This window comes from Dermacentor andersoni, chromosome 4, assembly GCF_023375885.2.
Source record: "Dermacentor andersoni chromosome 4, qqDerAnde1_hic_scaffold, whole genome shotgun sequence".
NCBI classification, from domain to species: domain Eukaryota; kingdom Metazoa; phylum Arthropoda; class Arachnida; order Ixodida; family Ixodidae; genus Dermacentor; species Dermacentor andersoni.
Window position 1 is genome coordinate 205925643 of NC_092817.1, and position 27381 is coordinate 205953023.

Genomic DNA, 27381 nt, shown 5'->3' on the forward strand with positions numbered 1-27381 from the left:
ACCAATACTTCAACATCAGCTTGAGATTAAACTAAGCGACGGCTTAGTTTTACCATGTGTCATCGCTATCACGAAGAATTACAAGTAGCGAGGTCGAATTCGGATTTAAGTAGGCTGCCTGGCCGTTCAAAGCGACGCAATCACGGTGGACAGTGCGGAAGCGGACGCCGTGAGACGTCCACCGTGAGACCATAGCTTTTCCAGATATTGGAGTCGATCCAACGATACCGACCCCAACGTTTGCTGTTCTCTAACTTTAAAACTAATTGGCAGGTTAAGTGGCAGAATGTAACTTTCCTAGTTGTTCTAGCACGTTATTCTTCATGAAGCTCCAGAAGCTTCGAAATAACCACAGCGAGGACACTCAACAGGAAGGAACGCTTGTTTGCACATGACATAAAAAAAAAGCAGCACACGGCGAGTCAACAAGCTGCGGTACCGCGGCACAGCCACCTAGGACGAGCGCTACGTCAAGCACTAGCCCTTCCAGACGTCGCACTTTCTCTTCGGGTTCATGTACGAGCCAAGCGGGCAACCGAACGCCTGGGCGAAGCCGGCGAAGTTGCGGAGCGGCCCGTTCACCCTATACGCGGCCGGCGGCGACGTGCCGTAGCGCAGCCGCTGCCAGGCGTAGCGCGAGTCGACCGCCTCGCAGCGGCCCAGGGCGTAGTTGATGAAGAACAGCTGATCCGGGCTGTAGGCTCGCAGCCCTTCGAGCGCCACACCGCTCTGAGGATCCACGTACGACCGGTAGAGGGAGAGGGCCAGCGGTAGCGCCATGTTCTCCAGGGCCTCGTTCCCCAGCGCCCTGCACAACATTTGCGACAAGTTGAAGAGGTCCCGCGCCAAACTGCACATTTAAGCGAGCACACACCTAAACAGCGGCACCTCTTATTGATCACGCATTTATTTATGATTTCCCATCGATGTCGGCACTCAACTGGACAGCTTCTACTCCACATTGGATTTGGTGCATTGGTAGCTTACTAAAAACAACGAATGCGTCTCTTTTCGTGCTTCGTATATACGCCACCCGCACCAAATCACGCAGCTTGGACGGTCACGCAAAGTTGCTGCGTGCACATTTTTCCCCTTTAATTTTCTGTTTGCAGCATCAGGTTAGCGCCTTTTAGAAAGGGGGCATTGACGTGCGCACATTGTTTTTATTTTTCTTTGCACTTTGCATGCACCACGTGCATGTACTTTGCATGCACCATGTGCATGCAGCACATGCACCGCTTTGCATGTGCTAAACACTGCTGCAAGGGTTTTTCACCGGCTAAGCACACTTACAACGTTATCATTCGGTGCCAAGACGCGCCTACATCTATCGAAACTTCAAGAATGTTGCCGATTGTACAGCCGCAAGGATACACGCGTAAATTAATAAAATGCTGGTAGTTTACATAGCAAACCCACTGTGGTGTCTGTCTCAGACCAGACGCATGACACTGGACCACGCATGCGCAGTATGTACATTTCCTTTTATTCGTCACAGTAAAGCCACTTATATAGCAAAACATATAGAATATGTTTGAATATGGTGTGAATATGAAACATAATACTCCTGCGAAAGGTTAATGACGATGTGTTTGGAAACATTTTAAAACAAAAACTTAACTCTATCGAAAGAATTCATCGGTTGGGCAAGAAGGTCCCAGGAACATGTCGACCAGTGATACTACGAGTAGGGGACTTCAGGGAAAAATCTAAAATATTTAATAGCTGCTCAAAATTAAAGGACTTCCCGTTCAGCGTGCTAAAAGAGTTGCTACTGCTCGGAAAAGCTTGTGGAGGTCGACAACTGAGGCGAGGAAAACCGGAGCCAAGGTGACATGGGCTTTTGACAAGATAAAGGTTGACAATGTACTCTACGCCTGGGATGAGGTTAACAGCTGCCGATACGAGCACCAGGCCCCTGCGGCCGCGCTTCGTTCGGCTTCGGGTGCCGACTGACTCGACCAAAATCAATCTGCAAGTTTTAAGATCATTAACCTGAATGCAAAGAGTGTACTTAACAAACAAGATAGCCTAGAAAGCATTGTAATAGAGCACGGTCCAGATGTAATGGTAATAACAGAAATATAGCTGAACCCGGATGTGACTGATGTCGAAGTAACGCCGCTCGGATATTCCATAATAAGAAAGGATCGGCGCACTAGAGGGGGTGGGGCAGCTATAATTCTGAAAAGCGACATTCCTTTTACGGTACTTAATTATCCAAGCAATCTCGAAACAGTGTGGATTAAAACTACCTCGAATGACCGTAATTTGCTAATCGGTGGTGTGTACCGGCCTCCCAACTCCCCTATAGAAGTACTAGAAAACTTGGAAGCCTTTCTGAACTTGCACATGCATCCAGATGACAACATATGCCTTGCGGGAGATCCTAATTTGGTTGGAATTGATTGGGAATCGAATTCTTCAGGAGCAACCAAAGTACGGAGTTCAGATCAGTTATTAAATATTGCATTTAATTATAACCTGACTCAAATTGTGTCTGGCTTCACAAGAGTGGGCGCGGAAACTTGAACGATTTTAGATCTTGTTTTCGTTTCAAATCGCCTATGTTCTTTTATTATGAGCTGTGACATCGAGGACGGTATTTCGGACCATAAAATGGTAGTGACGTCTTTAAATTTGTCTGTGCGCAAACTCTTCCGTGCATCAAAAATACCGTTCTTGAATTTTGCATTGGCCGATGATGTACCTATTTTAGATTACCTCGAAGTCTCGTTAGATAAGTTCCTAGGTCTTGTCCACTCTGGCGCAAGCGTGGATGAGCTATGGAATTTCTTCTCAAACATGGTCGAGCACTGCGTGGAAAGCTTTGTCCCAAAGCGTTTAAAAACAACTAAGCGAAAAAATCTCTGGATAACCAGAGAGATAATTCATGCAAAAAGAAAGCTAAAACGGAAGCGAAAGGCTTCAAAGAATTACCAGCCAATTCACGAAAGCTGCATTTCTAGTATGAGTCACGAATTAAAAGGGCTAATCAAAGCATCTAAAAATAGATTCTATAATGCCACATTACAATCTTTCATGAAAAATGCCCCAGGAAAGTTTTGGCGATATATTAACCCCCCAGCTGCTTCTCGTTCGCATGAAACTGGAGATAGCGCTCTAAAGAAGGCACAGGATTTCAACTCTTTCTTCTCGTCAGTTTTCACACGCGATAACGGCTTCCTGCCCGATTTTACAGATGAATCTTAAAGGCCGCCTTTACAAGATATAAAAATTGACGAACAGGGTGTACTTAACCTCTTACTCCACACGAACACTAAAAAAAGTACGGGGCCTGACGGAATTTCTAATAAATTTTTACAAAGGTACGCAGAGTGGGTTTCTAAGTTTCTAACTGTAATTGTTCAGGCATCTATTAACCAGTGTTCCTTTCCCAGCGCATGGAAGCGTGCTAAAGTTATCCCAATTCATAAAAGTGGCAGCAAATCAGACGTTAAAAATTATAGGCCCATCCCCCTTACTAGCACTTGTTCGAAACTACTTCAAGATATCATATCTAAGCAACTGTTGGTCTACCTTGACAACTACCATATCCTAAACAAATGCCAACACGGGTTCCGTCAGGGACTCTCTATACAGTGGCTCAACTAATAGAGACTGTTCACGACCTCACATGTACAATAAATAACCGAGGCCAAACAGACATATTATTCTTAGATCTGGCCAAGGCTTTCGATAAGGTGTCGCACCCAAAGTTGCTATTAAAAATTTGAACTATATTCAAAAACCCTCGCTTATCTGAATCATTTTCGTCCTACCTAAGCCATAGAGACTAATTTGTGGCATGTGAGGGATACCGGTCTTCTTTTTCGCCTGTAGAGTCTGGAGTACCCTAAGGAAGTGTATTAGGCCCCCTATTATTTTTATTATTTATTTTTTTAACATTTATCAATGACATGCCGCACGACATTACAGTTCCCATCAGACTCTTCGCAGATGATTGCGTATTATATAACTGTATGGAACCACCTGCCGATCAGACGGATTTAAATTCAAATTTGCAAAAGGTAAAAGAACTGGTGTGACAGCTGGCAAATGGTTCTGAACTCTGACAAAACGGTTTACATGTCTATCACTAGAAAACAAAGTATTATTGATTACGATTATTCCATTGAAGGTGTCGCGTCAAAAAGAGTGCCAACATTTAAATACTTGGGTTTAAAGCTTACCTCGGATTTGCGTTGGAATGAACACGTTGATTACGTATCTACCAAGGCCCAGAAAGCCTTGTGGTCGCTTAGAAGAAATCTGTACAATGCTACCCCTGAAGTAAAATGCCTGGCATATAAAACTTTGATTCGACCAGTTATGGAGTATGCAAAAATTGTGTGGGACCCATACACTTCATCTAATCAGTCTAAGCTGGATAAAATTCAGCGGCTTGCTGCCTGGTTTATATTTAACAAATATCGTCGTTCCCACTCTCCTACCCAGTTATGTGAACTTGCTGAACTTCCTTCTCTAGAGTCTAGAACTGAGTATGACCGCCTGAAGTTTCTTTTGCCTATTATTCGTGGCCATCTTAAAATTGATAAAGATGACTATTTTCACTTCTCTTCTAGTAACTATTTTCGTCATCGCCACAGTATGTATATCCCTCCTCCAATTACTCGCAATGATTGTTTTAAATACAGCTTCTTTCCGAGAGCAATACAACAATGGAATCTATTATCAGACTCAATAGTAAGGACGTCATATTTACGTAATTTTCTTGAATATATCAAAAGCACATGTGTACGCGTACCATAACTCGGCCTAATGGTTATACTGTACACCTGGGTATTGTATTACATGTTGTATTTGCCATGGTGCTACTATCAGTGCATTCCCCAAAATGTACTTTTTCTTTATCGTGTAAATATATTTTTGCTTGTATTGTGACCTACCACTCCTGTAATAGCCCAAAGTTGGGTTGACAGTATCAATAAATGAAATGAATGAAAAAAATGACGATGACGATATGTACACTGAAAGAAACGAAACTGAAACAATAAAGAAGAATACAACACCCAGGATTTCATATGAGGCACGTCGTAGTTTGGGACTCTGGATTAATTTCGAGCCCTTGGGTTTCTTTAACGTCCACCCCATGCGCAGTACACGAGCGGTTTTGCTTCGCGCTCCAATCGGACTGCCGTCGCCGCGACCACAATCAATCTCGCGACCTCGAACGCAGCACCACAGCGGGTAGCGAAATAATTTTGTCTAATTAGAAGACGCTATCTCGGGCGATCGCTTTTCCAGTGCACGCTGATTAGCTGCCTGACGAAAACCGGTTGAGCTGATTGGCTGGTTGAGCAAAACCGCTCGTATCATCCAACGCGCTGCGTACTACTTCACGCGAAAATGATAGTATCGCCGAACGTGATCGTCCCAAAATACTGGCCCAGATTGCGTGCTCAATGGGAACAGTGGTGTACATACTGGAGGGTATGTGAGTAGCAATGATCACGCTCGAATGCACGATGTGTCATCTATAAGTAGGCGACGTACTTGACCCAGGAGGTCAGATTTCGATGACCGAACACTGTGCCCGCCGCTACCATTGTGCTTTGAATGCCGCTCGAGTCCGGCCAGAGTTACACTCGTGATTTACAGTTTTACAAAGCAGCTGTTTACGCGGACTATTTGCCGTCGTTGTCGGAATTTGCTAAACAGGGTCTGACCTAGCGGCTGAGGAAAAGAAGAGCTCCATAGGGGGAAAGGGCTGGAGTGACCCTTTCCCCCGTGAGAATGCTATCTTTTACGCGAATCTTATGCGGTTGTCACACGGTGCGTTTTCGGCGATCGAGCCATATCGGCATCGAATTTATCTACGATTGATTCCACCTCGCCGCGAAAGAAACAAATTCTGGCGTTCTGCGGCCAAAGAACAGCGCCCAGCGCTTGAAATGCGATACTTGAAGCGCGTGGCTGGCGGCACTTCTTGCGTCAGCCACGTCGATAGTCAAACCAATTTAACCAATCGTCAAAACGGTTGCAGCGCCGATATACGGCGCTTTTGGATTAGTGTTTCCGCACATTCAATCCCAGCTACAGGTGTGGGAAGACCGCGAGTAATGCGTACTCCTGAGGAAGAAGCTGCCTACCGCGATCGTCAGCGCGAGTTCGCAGTGAAACACGCAACACACACAAACACACACACACACACACACACACACACACACACACACACACACACACACGCACGCACGCACGCACGCACGCACGCACACACTAAGAGAACCGAAAAAAAAGCGCTCCTAAAGCATGCTCACCACGCAAGCTCGCAAAAGTGAAAATGAGGGGAAAGAATGGTGAAACAAACCATCTACAATATCAACTGCTTGCGAAGTCTCACATGCCTGGTGCAACGCTCGGTGTAGCTAACACAGCTTCGCTGTTCGACCATCTCCACGGACTGGAAGGGGCGGTGATTTTTTACACTGCCTCGTTATTCAACGTTCCCACAGTGTGTAAATATTAACATTAATATAATAGCTGGCAACAATTAGCGACTGTAACTTCTGAGTTGATAATGGCGCTTAATCAATTAGTGTTCTCGATTAGGTATTTTTTAAAACTTGTTTCTAGAAAAAGATTGCAAGCTAGCATTTTCCCGATATGAATGGCTTGGATCAGAAGGCATGCAGGGCTCCAGTCTGCGTATTTAATCCGTGGTTCTAGCGCGATAAATGCATTTGCTCTCGCTTTGTAAAGTTAATCAACTTTCCAACGGTTTACTAAAAAGGTTGCACAACTTATGAAAATATTTATTTATTTCCTATCGTATTGGCACTTCATCATGACATTGAACTAAAAATTAATATTCCGTAGCACGTGCCACATTCTCGATCTGATTATGAGGCATGCCGTAATGGGCAACTACGGATGAATTTCGACCATCTGGCTTCTTTTAACGTGCGCGATGAACTCGTACAAGTGTTTCAGAAACAACAAAATTCAGCGTAGCAAACATTTCGGTTCTATGAGCGTCAGAAGAGGCACCGAATAAGAGGGAGGATTTCATAACAGGCATGATGACGAAATTGCGCTACTTATTTGTAATTTTAAATGCCCACTGTGCTCTTATCCGAAGCTGAAACCATCATTTTCGCTTTTGTGAACAAATTTCTATACCAGCGGACAAGAACCAGAGGCGGAATTCACTAAAGAACTTACGAATAAATTTCGGCGTGAGAAATATCTTGCGAAAAAAAGACGTATCACAAGGCGAAAACTGTTCGCAAGGTCAGCAAGCTTGCAATGCTGCAAAGGCGAACGGAGTAGTCTAAAAAAAAGGCATGTATGTAATGGTAGTGCAGGTGCGAAATTCAGAACTTGCGCCAATAGTAAGCGTAAGTCGACTCGAAAAACCTAAAAAGCCGTCGTGACTGGCGACTTAAGAAGAAATTTCTACGAAAGGTGGATAGCAGTCTTACGAACCTAAGTATGTCTACCTGCGCTGCTCGAGCTAACGTGGGTAAGCGTAGGAGCTTGCTGGCCGATTGGCCAGAGGCCACAACTGACAGCCGAGAATGGCGAGTGCTTATAGTTTTTGTGCCGCGCTCTGACTTGTCCGCCCAAATGTATGAGCAGTTTTAGCGTTGTTACGATTGGGGGCTCAATCCCATCGCTCGTAACCCGTTGTCAACATTGGAGTCGGGCATGAATTAGAAGGTAGCTAGCCCATGCCGTCGTCCAACTTATCCACGCTGAGGACGTTGATGAAGGGAAGGACTGCTTCTCATCGAGAACGAGGAATATGGGTTTATTTACAGTATCTACATGCAGTTCATCAGTCTAGCATTACTGCGAGAGAAAGTACATCAGTCTAACATGACTGCTTCAGAAAGTGAACTGAGCAGCCGCACACCAGCGGTTTATAAACATTCGGTCCCCCCTCGATCCCAAGGTGACGGAAACGTTCGTCCAGGCATTGTAAACAAGCCGCCTCTCTGCGGGACGGTTTACACAAACACACACACACACACACTTCCTTGCGCGAGGTTCACGGCCCAGAGCCGACGTCAGACGGACTTCGTAGAACTCGGGGCTTGTGTCAGAAAAGGTGCCTTTTATTCCCCGAGCTGACCCCCGCCGCGCGGCCGGGTGCCCATTGTCTTACGTCTTGGAGGGCGCGTGGGAAGGGGCCTTCGTAGACGTTCCCGCGGCAACTCCCCCGCTCATAGCAGAACAGGTCGACGTTGGTGGGTTCCGTAAGAATAGTTGGCCCGCCGAACGCATTCAGTCACAACGGCGACGAGGCTAGAGCGTAACGATGGCGTCCCTAGAAAGTGGACGCCGCTGTCGCAACCAGCTGGTAAAACTTGCACCTCAGCTGGGCCGTTCTTAACAGCATATAATGGTATTGGGCGGTCACTGCTGTGAAAGGCAGTAAAGTTATTGCTGTGATGCGTGCTTCTGCCGAATGCCTGATAGGCTGTATTTCTGTATGCGCACAATAGCCGGCTGTTTCATACGTTCATGACACTCTATTGGGTGGCACCAAGTAGAAGTGGAGTGGCCGCCGACGACAACCATCAAATTTCCCATTTATCTATTTTGGGCGCGCCTGCAATGTTTTATACGAGTTAAAGCTTGCCCACACTGATAGGGCTGCGGATGATTATTTTTTCACGCGCATTTGAGGGGGGGAGGGGGGAGGCTACGCTTTTCTCTGTGAGATGAAATAATGACAAAGCACCTAGGTGTCGTTAATTGTCAAACGTTGTAGCTGGTGGACAGCTTGCTACCGATATGCGTGCTGTTAGCCCAGTTTCTATTAGCTTGCTGATTGTTTCAATTCAGCGCTAATTCGTCACTGTAGTGTCTGTGCCCACGGTTCCGCTCAAGCTTCACCTTATTGAGCGAGGGAAGGTACCCATAGGACGCACGGCAATCCTGCCTATGATTCGAAACGGGACGTCACTGCGATGACATACGAAAAAATTTAGTGGCGAATAAAATTTCGTACTACCAGTGATATGAAAATCACGTGGACTGTTAGAATAAGTGTTTTGCTGTGAAATAAAATACAGCTCATGAAAGGGACGAATCACCGTCGCATGAGTTCTCTTGCACTCAGTCGTACTAAAGGAAAGCGTAAAAGCACTTCTCTGTATGGATAACAATTTTCGAGTGGACAGCACCTGTAGGATTGGTTTAGGTCACTCGATCCCATTGCGCTACAAAGATTAATGTCGCCATGAAGCAACGTGTATTAGGTAAGTAGGGTTACGTAGGAAAGCGGCTTGCAATCCAATACATTGAATTAGACATGACGCCAGCCATTCATTGGTCCAAACGTGCCGTTCGGTGTAAAAAAAGAAAATACACTCAATAGGGTATCACTTCATATCGGCGCACTTACACGCGTTTGCCAGAGACATATAATATCCACCTCTTTCTACACCTTATTTATTTGGGGACGTGCTGGAAATGCGCATATACGGTTGTTTAAGCGTACACAGGCGAGTCCTACGAATATAGTGAGCTTTCAGATCTTGAGCGGATTGAGCGAAAGTACGCACGCACGCGCATTCTTCATCGGCTTACACAGTGGGTAAGTTGTATTTTCGTTCACTTCCGTTTTCCTCATAATTTCTACGCTTGAATTAGACCAACAAAAATTTCCTTACGCTCAGCTATCCTTCATTGCATGTGACCATCACACGATGGCGGCACGGGACCTTCGGGCCCCCTTTTTCTCGTTCATTCGCGTATATAAATAATGACAGTGACGCGTACCATCGGAGGCACGTTCTTTTCGCTAAGTATTAGCGCATTCCACGGAATCATTCGCACATTTGCTTTCGTTGTGTACATAGAGCGCCGCTAAAGGCACCGCTACATTTTTGTTTTGCAAGCGCAAAACTTGCGGCAGTCCACAGGAAGAGAAGACGACAGAAGTGAGAGCACACGACAGCCAACGTCGCCTTATGATTGGCTCAAAATGCTGATTCTATAACCCACACCAAGATCAGTCCTTAGTAAAATGACGTCACTCCAGTCTTTTAGCTGCACCGTGTGATGTTCACTACATCTTTTCCTCCTCTCACCTAAGAAAGCCTTCAAAGGCATTTGTGAATGCGTCGTTCCATATGGCGATCGTCTTACGGTGCTCCGTGCCTGCTGCGCAGTATTTCAGTCGACGTGGCCGCGTGGAAATGTTAACGACGGCGATGTCGACCTGGACTGACGGAGTTGCAAACGCTTTCAGGCGTACTCTCACAATGTGAAGCGTACGGGACGCTGATCACAGCCACCAAAACAGACTCCGTCAGCAAGATGGAAGCATTTGTGTCGCTGTCATTGTGCTGTCTCAGCGTGTTCTGTACGGGTAGCGTACAGTTCGATCACTTGGTTCCATGCGTTTGGATGAAGCTGCGACATTTGTGCGTATTTAAGGTTGTACGTGCACATTGTATCGCTGGTACTGAAAGCCTAAATGATCTTCACACCAAAGCTGTGGTGGTTTTAGCGTTCGGCAGACAACTCAAGGATTGTTTCATTTATGCGGAAATGCCATGTATACGTTCTGCTACAGCACATGTATCGCCAAGTCGCCAGCACTTCTACTCTCCTTCTGTGATAGCTTCGGCTTCGCATGTTTTATAACATCCAAAATCCTTCCGTGATCATCAGGCTGTGTTAATTTTGGACCGAGTTTCACGTCGTACTGCGATGCCGCATTTGAGTGATTACAGAATAGCGTTTATTACCACTTCGATACCCCTACCTACACCTTGGCCCCGTACTATATTTGCATTGACGGCTATGGAGTAATAAAATGCGTCGGTGGAACAGTATCGACGTCTTGGGCCTGTTGCATCTGAAAGCATTTTGAATTTAGAATGGCCTTGTGCTTTGCGCGCATTGGTGTGCACTGTTCTGGTGCTCTTGAATATGTGTTCTCATGAAGCTGGTAAATTCATAGAAGTGCTCTTCCTGTTTTCGTGACACTGACTTATCAGTATGGCTGCTAATAACTATAGCTACCACTTGGTCTATGATGAACCACCGTAGTTCAAGGCATCTCGCTCCAAGCCTCGACGTCACCAACGTATGATTTGTGACTGTGCTCCGAAATTTCAGTGTGCACTTTTGAGCACTTCGCCTTTGTCGGAATGCGGCCACCTCGACAGCTTTTCGGGCGATGTTGCCGCCATGCTCGCACGCCTATAGCTACTCCGAAATGCTTTCTGAATAATCGTCAAGAGCAGAAAAAATACCCGCCGTTTATTGGTGCTTATGCATCGTTTCCATTGACTTTGCAGTGCCACGCGACATAAGACAATCGTGCGTCGTTTTCCATGCACTGTCTCCGCGCCAAATTTTTCACCTCCTTCTCCTTAAAAATCTATCAGTATTCATTGCTTCTGTAGGTGCGAAACGAAACGAGTTTTGTTGAAGCACTTCACGGGTTTATACCTCGATTAGCTGGCACATGATAGCCATTATAGCGTTCGTACTTTTCCCTGCTAGGTAAACCAAATTTCTGGTCACAGGTCACAGGGCAAGCCGTGTCTCAGACTATTTCAACTTTGACACATTTCAACTTTAAGGCAGTAGAGCCGAAAATAAAATTCGTTGCTTTCGTCACCACTTGTTTAGCTAAAAGAAACTAGTGATCGATGCCTATAATTAGCAGGCGTGATAACAAAATTATACTGGCCATCTTTAGCGCTCCACAGGAAAGGCAATACATGCGGTTTTGAAGAGGGCGTGCACAAGGTGTCTGAATGTGGCTTCCTGTGATCTTTGTGACAAGAAGGAACTAGAATGCGCGTAGTTTTTTTTTTTTAGTTGTAGAAACATGGGAAGTTGTGTACCTACTGTTGATACTAAAGCCTTTTCAGACGCGGCGTGCACCTATATGTCCTCGTTGTGTACTATTTATTGGCAGTTTTCCCTTTTGTTTCCTTTTGCGGCGCTAGCATCAGAAGAAACACGTTTAGTGCAGTTTTTACTAGGGGCACGACCATTGCTTTGGCCGCAAGGTGAACGGGCGAGCACGGTCGCGCCTGTCGGGAATGCAGCAGACGCCCGGAAACACAAGTTCGCGATGTCAGGCGCGCAGTGGTTTGTCGTAAGAGCATAGCCTCAACGTCAGGCACACGATGTGATATCACGATATCGGGTAACCACGCTTCTTTCATTCCTTGTCGTTCAATCCGAGCTTTGCTTCCTCCTCGCTCTCATACGTTGTCGTAAGTTACCTGCGCTGCCACTTCGGTGGCACTCTTAGCGTAAGAACGTTTTCGCTAAGAGAATGCGTAAGAAGAGCCCAGCTTAGTGAATTCCACCCCAGATTTTTTCTCTCGTAAATTAAAGCACTGAAATCGAGGTTTTGACGGAAGCCCGTCTGGTCGGGAGCCATCATGAACAAGGGTAAAAATAAGGACACCGACCACTGCATGAATACAAGAAAAGACGTTTCGGCTCCTCTGACGGGAGACTTGTTCACAATGAAATCAAGGACGTGCGATACAATGTTAATATGGCTGTAAAATATGACGTAAGCAGCGCGTGTAGATGGGGGGGAGGGTTCCGTCATTCCGGTTGAGGGTGCTATCTGTCATTTGGATTAGATCAGCATGCTCTGCCAAGGCGTTTGAGGCGACTTTTTTTTTTTTGACATCGTTGACATGCTGCTTCAACCGCTGTTCGAAATTGCCTGTCTCGCCGATATATACGCAGTCGCAGTCTTCACATGGAATCCCGTAGACGATACCAGGAAACGTCTTTTCTTGTATTCATTCAGTGGTCGGTGTCCTTATTTTTACCCTTCTTCAAATGAAAGCACTGTTTTCACAACTATACGTATATAGTTCACATTCGTGCATTCAGAAACTCTTTCATAGATCACGAGTGATTTCCAGCATATTCGGGTGATCAGATGTCGCAGAAGGTCATAATATTATGTTTCGTTACATACGACTGTTATGTCCGTGCAAGTAATGAATGGTATTTTTGATTATACTTAACGTCGGTGGTTTTATCATCTGAAACAAACATATAACGGAAACTCACACGGATACCCAACAGATCCTTTATTAGTGCCACCGCAGCGGCGTCCTTCGTTCGACCTTTGCTTCAGGGGACGACATTATCAATCAGCGACAACCAAGTGAGGTGCAGCCACAGTTTCCGAGTATTTGCTTCAGCTCCGCGACTAATGTTGCAGAGGGGAGACGTGGAGGCGTCGAACATGCGGCGCGATGCCATCCGCCTTCTTCCCTTGTGCCCCACTGTCTGTCTTGCGCAGAGATTTCATCTAAACATCTTTAGCGCTGTATATATTGTAACACACAGTTGAGTATAAAGACATTTTATTTGTTTACGTTGGGCCAACTTGTGCCCGACGAACAGCCAAGTGAGTGTCCCCACTCCAACGTACACATTCTTCTCGTTCCACCCGCCTCCTCTCCTCGTGCGCCGCGCTGATCACACGTTGCTCCGATCGCACGTGCCTTGCGATCACTTGTTGCCCGCTTCACTGCTGCTCTCTTACGCACGTAGCCGTGAATGGGCGCAGGAGAGCGCTCGCGCGCTTGATTTGAAGGGCGTCATTGTCCCCCTTCCAAGAGTGCATCGTCCCGATGCTCATAAAGAAGGTGGTGGTTTCCAGGCTGTCATTCGCAATGCGTGCAGGCGGAAGCAGTTATTTTCTGTCGTAGTATGGTTTCATTCTGACGACAGGAAAGACTTCTGGGCGATGCCGCGCGATGAGATTACTAGACCTTCTTGAACAGCGACGCAACGAGAAAACTGTCCACCCTTCCTTTTTCGCGTAAGACGATCGCTTTCAAGATAGAACCAGCCAGCTGTTGAAGACGGCGGCGAACGCGTAAGCAGTGGCACGAAAATTTGGGGGTGGAACAACTTTAAATCTGGGAGTAGGCCAAGTAGCATTTCGTGGTAGGACCACTTCAATTAGTGGGTGGCCAACTTTAAATTTGGAGATGGGCCAACTTAAATTTGGGAGTGGGCCAACTTAGTCGGCCAAATTTCGGAGTGGGCCAACCAACAGCTTTCGAGAGCGACAGCGAGGGTGCCATGGCAACGCGGCGATCCACTCTCCCCTCCCGCAACGCCTCCCACGCTGCGGCGGTAGCTGCTGTTCGCTTTCGACCGCTCTGCTCCGTCGAGGCGCGCTCGTGCCTAGCTTCCGGCTCAATTGGTACAATTGCATGGAAAGGGTTGGATGCGGCGAGGAAACCGGTCAGCTGTCTACTCAATTCTAAGCATTCTTTGCGACTGGAATGGCCTTGGGTAGACGTGCATGAGCTAGGAAAGGCAAGTAAGCAACACTAAGCAAAAACGAAGTCGCAGCCGAACCAAACAATGCTTAAGCTTTAGTAGACATTCCTCAGAATTTCTGTAGTTTTTTTATTAGTGTACGTTGGCCGAACATGAACCCGTCAAGCAGCTGAGAGTCTCGCTCCGACGAACACAGTTTTTTAGCAAGACATCCACACACTTTCTCTTCTTCTTCCCTAGTGTCCCGCGCTGATGACACGTCGCTCCTTTCGCACGTGCCTTGCGATCACGTGTTGCCCGCTTCACTGCTGCTCTCTTACGCATGTAGCCGCGAACGGGCGCCGGAGACGGCTGGCGCGCGCTATTTGAAGGAACCTTGTCTCAATGCGTACTTATTACGTGAACCAAGGTAATGTTTTTTGCGTCGCTTGGAGATACTCGGAGTATTTTTTTTTTCATTCCGCCTATTTACATAATTAGTCCTAATTAATGAACTTCTCAAATATTATAATTAGATAAAATGTGTCAATGGGAAAATTGTAGAACAACGTGAAAACCCCCGCTGCAGCTTTCTGTTGCTCAATACGTGTTACATAAAAGTGTTTATCCGAGCGTAAAAGAAGCTCGCAAATACACGCAATAATGCCTCGCGACTGGCCGCTCGAGGTGGTGCCATAATTTTTTCTATTCTGTTTGTTTTTCATCGATGAACGCGAGTTTCATTCACCAAACTTAAATCACCGTCTTTTAATGCTTGTTGGTGTTCTTACAGTGTAATTTGTGCATAATACTTACCCATGTCCTGATGACGTCTGATCTGGCATCTGACATCGGATCTGACGTCTGGGGCACAGCGCGGTTTTCAAGCTACACAAAGCAACATTTTGCCCCACGTCCACTCATGTCATATTGGAAGTGTGCCGCGTGGAGAGATGGAGATATGTATCAGTATCTGTATCATGTATTTACTGTGCAATTTACTTCAGTAGACTGCGTATGGTGTTGGTACATTCTTCTTCTACCCAGGTCTTCCCCGTACTCTAATGTCCACAATAGTTGCGATCTGCAGATAACGAAGTAATAGAAAATACAACCAGGCGTTGCTTTAAGCACTCTTTTTACTGAAGCATCGCCATTCAGAATGTAAGTTTGAGCATTTGGTACTTACTATCGTTATGACTGCCAGCGCGAGAATACACGGGGGAGAAAAGACCAAGGAAATGGCATGAGTCATCAGCTTCTCCATAATCTTTACACTTCTTTTACGCGTTCTCTTTTATTTGTCTCAATGCCAGTCAAAATAGGCGCTCCAGATGTTAACATATGTCGCGTGCTCCCGTGCGACTTCTTCAGGTGTTTGGTGCCTTTTTGGTCTGCCCATTATATGCTCGGCAGTAACTATTTCACTGTCGTTGGCGACGAACGATCAGCGCGAGACCCTAACCCCCGTATTCAGAAATGCATCTTGTCTTGAAGATCATGCTTGACTTGATACAGATGACGCCTGATGCGAACGCCTCCAAGACGGTCATTGCATTTCTTTTGGTGCGCTCACGACAGGCGTCATTTAAATCAAGTCAAGCATGGGCTTCAAGTAAGGATGCATTTCTGAATACGGGATTTAGTCTCATTTTAGTTAGTTTCCTTGGCTGTCTATATTTGTTTGTTTGTTCAGCTTGGTGCGCTTCATTGTTTGTTTACCTAGGACGCTCGTGAGGGACGGTATTTCCGTGCTATAAGCTGCATCACCCTGCCCGTATAAAGCGAACGAAGACATACGCTACGTTGTAGCGTACGCACTAAACGATGGCACAACCCGCCATGGTTGCTCAGTGGCTATGGTGTTGTGCTGCTGAGCACGAAGTCGCGGGATCGAATCCCGGCCACGGCGGGGCGAAATGCGACAACATGGGGGCGAAATGCGACAACACCCGTGTACTTAGATTTAGGTGCACGTTAAAGAACCCCAGGTGGTCGAAATTTCCGGAGTCCTCCACTACGGCGTGCCTCATAATCAGCAAGTGGTTTTGGCACGTAAAACCCCATAATTTAATTTTTAACGATGGCACACTCGCTACTGCGCATGCGTCTGAAGCGCAGCGTGAGCGCGAAATGCTCTCACTATTTATCTGTTTCGGCGATCGTAACCTAGAGGTCTCAGCCTTTGGCGCTTTCTTGTTCCCCTTTCAGACAGCCGTATGTGCGAAAACGTGAAGGGCGATTATAGTGGTTACTCCATAATACAGCACATAACCTGAATACCGCTACGTCCTAAGTTAGCACACGGCAACAGGCCGGCACAATGCGGCGGACCAATGCGCTTAGATGGCCAACAGCTTTGGATTGTCTCGGCAGCAACGTCCTTCTCTTTTCGACATCATAAATAGGGGTGTGGGTCGATCCGTCGGCTCGCCGCCGCCGATGCTTCCTGTCGGCGAGATCGGCACGCCATTGAAATAGGAATAGACACTTATTTTTTTTTTAATCAGCCCCGCTTCGTTTGAGATATTGCGTTGTGTTGCTTAATTCATTTGCCTGCCTCAAGGACAGAATCATATCTGGCACAGGAACAATGAACAACACGATAGAAACAAAAGTAACGCTGCTCTCCACGTGTCTGCGCATGCGTGTCGTCACAAGCGAGCGTAACGTGGCATTCCGAAATTTCTCCTTCAAAAGCGCAATATGGGGCAACGAGGAGAAACAGCAGCCTCTGACCGTCTGAATCACGGCCTGGTTGTCTTGGGCACTGTAGTTGCGGGTAGAATCGGCGATATCTCTGATAGCGCCATCAACGCGAGAGATGTAACAAGTAGCAAGACATAAATTTCTTGCCCCGATGGTGGTTGGGAGCTTTCGCATTATTCCAGCCGTTTAATTCGAAGAAGTTTTTCTACATTTCTATACATAAAATATACTGCATAGGGCTGTTCCTTTGTAGCATTCATATACAAAATTGAATTCAGTTGATACCGATAGCTGCATCGAACTGTGAAACAGTTTCGACGTGCAGGTTAAAAAGGAACTCTTATCTTTTTCGAAAACAATTGTGCATCCGAGCAATTCCTACCTTTTTACTAATGCAGATTTCCTTCATTCAACGTGCTAATCATTAGTTAACAAATTGAGCAAATTTGTTTTCTACCGCATCATAACATTTTTGCGAAAAATTTTAACCTGCTTCAGAAAAAAAGAAGGTATTTCGATTCTTTTTTCTTCTGGGAAAAAGGACGTCGTAAGGAAAGTTACATAAGCAAAGGGTGATTATTATTCAGAACAAGTCAGGTCAGGTATTGTCCAGTCGGGAATGTGCGTCATATCACCTGCCGATTGGTTGAGAGCTTAAGGGCTGAACCAAGCAAACTTTGGTGTTGGAGAGGTCTGTCTTTTTTTTGTTTTTGTTTTTTACGTAAAGGATATTGTATGAAGACAATCTCATCCAGAACAAGCGGAAGCAAGGTTAACGTATCTAGAGAGTGTCACGTGCGTCCATGCTGGCTCAGCAATTCTAGACGAATTCACTGACTCTTTGCTCAATGGAAAAATGTCTCCTATAAACCGATACATAGCCAAGAAGAAAACAACTGCTACCACGACGCAACAGCAAGGCTCTGCATATTCGTGGAGAAAGGAATGTACAAACACACTCAACATAGACGCTGTTAGATATGTACCCATATTTTTTAAATATGTCGGCTGAAGGGCAAAAGACTGACAAAACGTTTTTTTTTATTTATTTATTTATCTCACTTTCAACACGTCTGCATTGGGTCCTCATAGCCTTTAGTATGAAAAGGCCAGAATTTCAACAAGTTTAGCAAAGAGGCATGTAGCGAAACATTAAAATTTGTGGTTTTGGTTTCCACGCCGCCGCCGGTCGAAACCGACACGGCGCACAGCTCTAGTCGTGACTCCGCGATGGCGCACCAGCTGCTTACTTCCAATAATACGTCCGGTTATTAACCCCTTCAGTCCCGAACATGTGTGAAACACAGATAATTTTATGCCAGCATGCTTGAGACTCCACTGAAAACAAATCAAGGTCGCAGAATGACTCTTCGCGCATTTTATTATGGTGCATCATAATTAAAGAGTAACTATATATTTGAATTTTGTAAGGTCAGTCATGCTACGTTTCATTCAATTACATGCACAAGTTATTTATTGGCGGCAAGCATTTCGAAAAATAAAAAACAAATATTTCGAGGTTCACGTAAAAACGTCACGTAAGACACGGTAGTGCCTTCACCAAAGCGGTACTCTGTAACGATACATAACACTCAGAAGTTACATGGCAGTAATTTCGGTTGGGGAAGTGTTAAATTTAACCTAAGCTTAATGTCTGTGCTCTATTCTTTGTTACCACTGCACAGAAATGGAAAAAAGTCGCATTTACAAATGCGGACACCGTGACTGAAGGGGATAAGAGCTGTGCGATTTAATAAGTGTGCATATGCAGCTTGCGCTAGGACTCAAACGCTGAACAAAAAGGAGTTTATATTTAAATATGTCAAGGAAATGTCTTAGGGAATGTGTACTAGTGCGCAAACTACGCGCAACCAGCGCGTACGCATATGATTGAAGTATTGCGACGGTGGCTTCTTTCTCTATGGATGAGGATCTCCTCGATAGAGTCCAAGGTCGCTCGCCGTGAATGTCACCTCACCGGTTGTGCACCCGTAAATTGAGGCCGGCGTGTATTAATGATAACAGAGCCCGCAGCCACGGCGGTGGCTTTGTGGGCGCGGCGGTCTGCTGCCGAGTGGCCGGTTTGATTCCCAGCAGCGCTTTAATGAGGTTGGGGCGCAAAGATGCTCGTGCTTGCTGAACCATGCCCGGTCGACAGACGCTTGTCAGGCGAGGGTAGTACACGATCTAAACTATATGAGCATTCACCCGAGTGCTAGCGGAGCGAACGTATTAATTGACGTTTCTGGGGCCGCACTGGTCCGACGAGTGTCGGATTATTTTTGTGGCAATTGGCGCAGAATGCGCGCGTATGACGCAGAGCCTGAGTAGTTTAGAGGAAGGATTCAGGCAGATAGATGAAAGGAAATGGCAGGCTAAAGTTTACAAACATCTCAATTTAATAAGCATGGACACATAGCATGCAAGGAGGTGAAACAGTGTGGCACAAACATATAGCGTAATTAGAGGTACAAGTAGACAACCCGGAGTCATCAAAAAGAAAGGCACGAGAACAAACACGGTAAATTGGACGTATAGCACGGAAACCAAAATGTGCCCCGAGATTTATGAAGACGGCAAGCAAGAAATTGAAAGAGAACATATGTACGAAAACACTAGAGGAAGCAGCTTACTGTTTGAAGACTGAGCTGTTTGCATGAGAACAAAAAAAAAAATCATCAGAGACACTTAAGACTGCCCACGTGTGGGAATGCGAAAGCATTACAATCGCTTAGCTGAAATATTTTCGGTTGCTGTGTTCGACATGCATTAAAGCTTTTTCTGCTGAATCGGTGTTTGCGTTCGCGTATACGTCGGCCACAGGCTGCAAACAATCGTACCATTCTGCTGCAGAACCGGGAATTTTATTTTGTGGCTAATGGTAGGCATGTCGTGATTATGTCGCCTTCCTTCGTCTTCTCCGGCGTGCTTCCGTGAGCGACCACGCTTCACAGCTGCCGCTGAGGTAGACGCTTCCGAGTGCATCGCAGAAGACACAGCACCCACGAGATCCCAAGAGCAAGTGGCGCGCCGCAGGCAGCGACGTGACGTGTGCAATGGCGCGCGCACCAGGCTCAACTCCACCTCAACCATGGAGCCGCCGTGGCGTCGAGGAAGCGTGCTCGTCTCGAACCCCGGAGGCCCGGGTTTGATTCACATTAGGACCTACATTTCCCTAGTTTTCTTTACGAAGCCATCAATTTACATTGTTTACAGAAACCTGGCTCACTAATTTGACGTGAATCCGAGCATCTTTCGACGTGTTTTTACTCTCCGCACCGTCGGCCATTTTTCGTACCATCTTTCAGACACGCCTCCGACAAAAACGCTGCATTTTCGTGTAATGGGGCATGTAATGCTTTGGCATTGAAATATACCGGAGTAAATACGTAAACACGGTGAGGCGAAAAACTCCGCAAATGACGAGCACGTTGTAATGGAATGTCAAGATGTTCAAAAATCCAGGATCGTAAAGAAATTTTTGAGAAGTGCAAGGTTTTTACACTGATGGGAGCCTTAACTACTCAGTGGCAAAATAAGTTTATTGTAGTAGAAAGTAAGCGTATTAGTGGAAAAAGGCATCGAAGAGATGTGGCCTAGCAACTTAACAAGCATAGGTAACTTTGGTAAAATTGTTACGGCAGAAGTCATCTCACGAGGAAGAGTGTTGATGGCAATGCGATTAGCATTCGAGCAGTATAGCGACGCAACATATTTCAGAAGTCAGGTTTATTTACTATCTGTAGTTCTCATCGTGGGCCTTCTGTTAATGTGGCTACAGGTGACATAACCCGGCATCGTCGAATGTTGCCATGGCACTCAATTTCCAAGGTGGCCCATGAGCATGGCGGCATGCCGACGACGGCATGACACCGACCCACTGTCAATTCTAGAATTAGGAAGAAGGAATGGCGTCATTGGAACGACAAAGCCGGTATGACAACAACGGCGTTATGGCATTGAGATGACCATTCTTTGATAATGAGGCTGATACGATCTCGATAGCATGACGACAACGACGTGAGGACAATTAGGTGACGACGAGTATATGAAGACAATGATGTGACGACAACGGTATGACGACGACCGTATGACAAAGCGTGAATGAGGATGGCACGGCGACAACGATATGACAACTGATGCTAGATAGCGACTGCCTGACGATGCCTTAATGAAGACGATGACACGACAGCAGCAATACATATTCGCGATTGAATGATGGCAGCACAATTACGACACAATGACGAATAAGAAATGACGTCATATGCCGAAGAAGACGGCACGACAAAGACGGAATGACGGCAATAAGGTGACGCGACTGAAGGTATGACGATGGTAAAACGACTGCGTAATGACAACAGCACAATGGCGTAACAACGATGACGCTGTCACGAAAAGAATATACTGCGAGCCCCTTTGCTTTCTTTCCGCGAGTCCTCGACGCGGCGGAAGCCTTTGCACAGAAATAACAGCGACGGCACCGTGGTCATGTGCTGCGGCCCGGCCCCCGCCGCCGCCGCACCTGACGTCACTGCATGCACGTGTCGCGCCCTGTTCCCACGCTCGGCCATCTGGGGCGTCAGAAGCTGATTAGTTATGGTCAAAGTGCTTTTGTATACGGAGTGTTGGCGCGACCATTTTTTGGCCCCTTAAATTCCGGCGCTTATTGGATGCTGTCGGCCTGCCTGATTGGTCGGAGTAACGGCATAATGCATTGGTGGAGAAGCCTGCGCCTCCCGCCAGTCCGCAGGTCGCTTAGATGCTGCGGAAACTTATTTAAGGAATAGTTTGGGCAGTTTTGGGGAGAGCAAGGAGACAGCAGCGGACGGCGCAACTTCGCCACGAGAGACCAGGCCGGTCAGGTAGGCCGACGACGACGGGTATGACATCGTTCTGTTTGTAGATAAGTTTGTGCAGTGTAAACTTAAGGTAAATACCAAGTGAATAAACCTAGTGGAATGCTACCTCTCGTCGTCGTACCTGCGGATTTGGACTTGCCTTGCCAGAGCTCGTCCCCCTTCATTTTCGTCTCCCTGGTGAGCTGATGCGTCAGATATCGAACGGCTGCGTCACTTCGCTACAACGCGACGACCAGTATATGACGCGAGTCGGATGTTGAAGCTAGAATAACGATGACGGGACGAACACGACGGCATCCCGATGGTTGTATGACAACAATGCAGGACTGCGGCTGCATCATGACGCAATGACTACGAAGGCATGACAACGGTAGGAAGAGAATAGAATGAAGACGAGTGCATGACGACCACGGCGTAACGACGACTGTATCACGAAGTCGCTATGACGACGATGCCGTGGCGACGACGTCATGGGGAGGGTCGAAAGATGACGACGATTGCACGACCAAGATGGCGTGATGAAGACGGTATGACTGCGGATATGTCATGGCGGTTGTTTGAAGACGACACGATAACGACGATGGCTCAATACGGCAGCGTAATCACGACTGAATGACATCATAATTACACCACAATGGTTACGAAGGATTGACGTCCATGGAACGGTGAAGGCTGTATGACGGAGGTAACATCGCATGGTGACGACAGCATAACAAGAGTCGGGTGATGAAGTTAAAATCACGACGTTCGAACCACCTCGATGGTTCAGGACAACGACATGACGAGAAGCAATTTATGAAGCTGGAATAACGACGACTCAACATCCATGACGGCATCACCACCGCGAGGACATACCAAGTGGCCCAAGCTGGTAGACGACTTGTGTCCTTTGGTCGGCGTAAGAGCACAGACAGACAGATATTTGTGTGTGTGTGGGTTTTCCATTCCTCATTTCCCTTTTTCCTGCGTCAACTTCGTACCGCTAAACTATCGAAAGTAGGATTTAGAAAGAACACTTTAGTGGTCTACAATGATTATGTGTTTCTCAAGTGAAGCTTCAAGTCTGTGACATCGGCTACGCGATCTAGGCGACAGGAAACATAAGACGTGGTTGCGAGGCACTCTGGTATAAGCGGCTATTGAGGTTCCTACCAGCAGCCTTTGCGGCGTAGTGAAGCGCCTGCTAAGTGTTGCGATTCGTGGTGAAATTTTTGAGTCTCCACGGGAAATACAAAAAAGAAAGGGAGCGAGAGGTCACCTCTTCACGTTGCTATTCAAATGGTCCATTAGCGATCAATGTTGCTGTGATCAGTGCATGAGGCCAACGTCTGACAAAATGATCAACTTGTTTAGCAAAACATGAAAACGCGCATGCAAAACGCAAAGCAGTGCTAAATCGTAATAGAAAATCGAGTCCCTCGGATCCCTTTTTTCTCACTCATAAAACCATTCAGTTCTTTGTGCAGTGTATGTGCTTACTTCGTTATTCATATTCTCACCTGCAGTTCCGATAAGCATTTCAACTTTCTCCTTCATTAAAGCGGTAGGCCCATTCGATATACATCAGACATGTTCTTGGCGTGACGCGTAAATATTGAGGCGCCTCCAACGAGGTCACTTGCGTATGTTTGTACCATTTTCAGCGACAATAACTGTGTCGTTATTGCCCCGACGCCTGCTTTGCGAATGCATCGTACCTACTCGATGTAGCCATGGCATACGTCATTATTCAGGATCTTAAAAGTTAAGCCAACAGTAATTTTATCAAAACAATATGCTAGATGCGCAAAATCTGCTTGCATATGTGGTATAAGCGCGTTGGCGGACACAATTTTCTACACATTTTATAGCCTTGATTTCTTGTCGTTACAAATATAACCTTATGCGGTAATCGTGACAACAAACAGTTTTTTGCTGATTATGCCTTTGATTACTGTAATTGTTTTGCGAAAATTGCGTCCGCCAAAGTGCGTTAACCGCCTGTTCATCAATTTTTTTGCAAAAGCTGCTGTTAGTTTACCGGCGAAGACCCTTTATATACGCCAAGCTGAGCTCTAGGCATTACGTGGGCTTCTACTGCTTCAGACTACGGACCAGAAGGCTGGGGCGAGGCGTCGCTCACCTCGTCGACGATAGCTGCTCGGGAGTCTGCCTCTCGGGCATGCGCATGTAGTGGTCATCGAGGCACTCCTTGGCGCGTAGCAGCCGCCTGTAGACGGCCCGGTCGGACACCTTGGCTGTTTCAATGAGCGCTGCCAGCAGTGCAGCCACCACCTTTACGCCGGCGCGCGGCAGATGATAGAGCCAAAATGCGTCACCCTCGTAGGCGCGACTGAACAGGCCCATGGGGAACTCGAGCGTGTCCTCACTCGCCCACACGGGATCCGTCTCCGTGGGCCGGCTCTCCCACGAGACATCAAAGCCGGAGTCGTCGATGGACTTGAGCCGGTTCCTCTCCACCGCCTGGATGACCGGTTCGAAGGTGTTGATGCCCGAGTAGTGAACGTGGTCCGCCACAGTGCGCGCATAGCGCAGCCTCTTGTCCTCGTTGGTAAGCCAGAAGGGCACCAGGTACTTGCACGTCGTGTTCTGGAGCCTGTCCTCGTAGGCGTTCTTGAACGCAGGCTGGAGCCACGACAGACCTTCGACAAAGTTGAGGATGGTGTTCTTGGCGTTCTGCACTATGTTTTCGACGACTGACGGCTCCATAGAGGCTTTGAAGACGTCCCAGTGCAGGAACATGAGTATGAAAGGCTCGATGTTTGTAAGCATGCGCAGGCATGTCACCTCCCTGGTGAGTGACTCATTCCAACCTGGATGCGTCGCAGTAGAGATGGTGGCTAGCTGGCGCATCTTCTCTAGCAAAGGTGCGTGCTTGAGGTACACTTTGTATCCAAGGAAGTTAGCGATGTCCTTTGTTCGAAAAGCCCGCAGGAGTGACGCCAGGCCTTTCGCGAACGTCTCGGTTTCCATGCGGACGTACGTTGTCCGGGTCACATTGGCCACTCCGTCAAAGAGAGCCCTCAGAAACTCCTTCCAGTTCCACTTGTGGAAGCTGTTCAAATCTGACAATTTGAGCAGCAGAGGCTCACCGGTAGAGCCTGCAGCGAGCTCACTCAGCTTTTTCTCGACGTTGAACAGCGTCGGTAGTGGCACGCCCGAGGCTGCCTTGGCAACAGCAGAACTGTACCACTTCTCGTGGCTGTTGCTCACAGTCCAAAAGTCCTTAAACAACAGCTGCTCGGATGGCGACAGCCTCACGACGTGCCGACCCTCTCTGATGTCCTGGTCGAGAGACACCCTCACGAACGGCGACACTGCAGACGCTCTGGCCACGCGGCCAGCTATTTCGGCAGTCTTTGATGGGTCTCGATGGAACGGAAATCCTCCCAGGCCCTGGTGTTCTAAAATGTTGCGGAAGGCTTTTCGGGAAGTCTTTACGCCGGAACGGCAGTTTGCGAACGCCTTGAGCATCCACCGTTGCGACTCGTCTTGGAGCTCCTCGAGCACGGAGTCGTCATCTCCAGTGCCGTCCGTCCGAAGGCGCGCGGTTCGTTCTTTCAGCTTCGCCACCAGCAGTTCTTCGATGGCCTTTGCCCGGAGAGTGTCCTCGGTGACGATTGCCTCACCCGGGCGCAGCGAGTCTCGCAGCGACCACTGGCCGCACACGAACTCGTAGAAGTTGCCGCACGGGTCGGCCGACGGCTTGAGCGACTCGCGCACATACCGCGCCAGTGCCTTGCAGCTGCGGTCGTCGCAGACCGGTCGCTCGACGCTACGCTCCACGCGAGGCGACATCCGGTCACCCAGCTGGCGAAGCATCTTTGGCTGGGCTGCCGTGGTCTCCTCGGTGGCGTTGGTCGGGGGCTCCGCGGTGGTGGTCTCGTTGGCGCTGTCGGTGGCGTTGCCGGCTTCCTCGGTGACGCCGTGCCAGAAGATGCCGCCTAGCGGGAAGCGTATCTCGAAGTAATAGAAGCCGACGAAGACAAGCAGCACGGAGATGACGAATGCGAGCAGGATGACCAGGTCGACCGGGTGGTAGCGGTACACGTGGCCTGGAGGGTCTTTGGCCCGCTTCTCGATGGAGCGGAACAGCGACTCCTCCGAGGCGGACAGCATCCTCTCGCTCTTCTTCTTCTTTGCTCGTGACCAGTGCTCGCTGCCTCGGGACGTCGACGCAACATTGCTGCGCAGTACCAAATAAAAAAAAATGAAGAAACAAAGGAAGAATGAAAAAAAGTAGGAAAGAAAGGGTGCAATAACTTTCTGGAAGTATTGACCGTTGGGCATGTTGGTAATTGATACTCAAGGAAGAATGGCGCAAACGAACAAGGTCGAAATAGAAAACACGTACGAACGCAGACTAGCAACAATGGCTTATTTTGAACAACATGCAAAATATATACCCTGTCATAAGCACATGTAGCAGCTTAATGGGTCATTTGATGCTTTCGCATTTAAAGAAAGAATGTGTGCTAAGAGCAGCCATAAGAAATTAAAACAAAATTAGAAAAGAGGTATTAACGCGGCAAAGAAAAGACCTCATTAATGGAGAATTCGCAGTATAAATTTCATTGAAATGATTAGTGTAGAGAGACGTAGATTAAAGTTGCACAAAATGAGAATGAGAATGATTAGTCGTTCAATAATCAATTTCTAGTTCATGCAGACTCACCGCTCGCCTCGCCACGCACATATTTCCGGGATTATCAATGAGAACTGCTTCAGCAATCTCCCTCGCTATGTTATGTTTCTATGTTGAACGCACCTTGGTTTCTTTTAGTAACGGTTTGTACTTACATTCTGTGTAATGTATGCACAGATTAGATGACGGTCGCCATTTCAAGGAAGGTCTGTATTGATTTAATCCGTTATTTAAATACCCCCAGTATCTGCAATCTATCACTTCCCGTAGGACAGGGAAATGTGATACACTACACCCTTTCCACAGTCAACCAATCAGTCACGATATATGGCATCACAATCACTCCACTTCTGTCTATTATACACCTTCAAACTCCTTTCCTACTGCTTTTCTTCCTACTGATCTTGCCGATGACATTATAACAAAAGAAGGAGGTCACTCGAAGCTCCAATTTACAGGATTGTAATGTTGTTAAATACTCTGACAATACTATCATTTAAAGCCTCGACACTGTGCTATAGTCACATTAATTTTTGTTGCGCTGTGTCCTTCTTTAGCGATACGGGATCACTACCATTCTCACTTTGTGTAACTTTAATCTCGCCTCTCTGCACTAATGATTTCAGTAAAACTTATACTGCGAATTCTACCCTATCATAAGGTCTTTATTCTTCGCTTCATTATTACCTCTTTTCTCATTTCGTTTCAGTTTAGTCTGACTGCTTCTGGCATACTATTCTTGTTTCTTCTTTTTTCATCCGAAAGCATCAAATGGCCCATTGAGCGAAAACGCCCGCGTCTGTCGTCTGAAAATGGCATCCAAGTTCCCATTGGCTGCGACGCCAGGTCACGAACGCGCCTCGACAGAGCAGACCGGGCGTAAGGGAGAAAGACCTGCATGCAGAGCGAGCGCGCCAGGTG

At 47.1% G+C, this 27381-nt stretch overlaps 1 protein-coding gene across 1 annotated transcript; it reads right to left on the reverse strand.

Annotated features, from left to right (window-relative positions):
* Nucleotides 1–362: 362 nt before the first annotated feature.
* LOC129386683 (neprilysin-1-like) lies at nucleotides 363–26294 on the reverse strand. The gene is made up of 2 exons (XM_055074800.2): nucleotides 23938–26294; nucleotides 363–808 (listed from the first exon to the last, which is right to left on the reverse strand). The coding sequence occupies exons 1-2, from the start codon at nucleotides 26103–26105 to the stop codon at nucleotides 478–480; spliced, it is 2499 nt and encodes an 832-aa protein (XP_054930775.1). The 5' UTR covers nucleotides 26106–26294; the 3' UTR covers nucleotides 363–477.
* Nucleotides 26295–27381: the final 1087 nt, after the last annotated feature.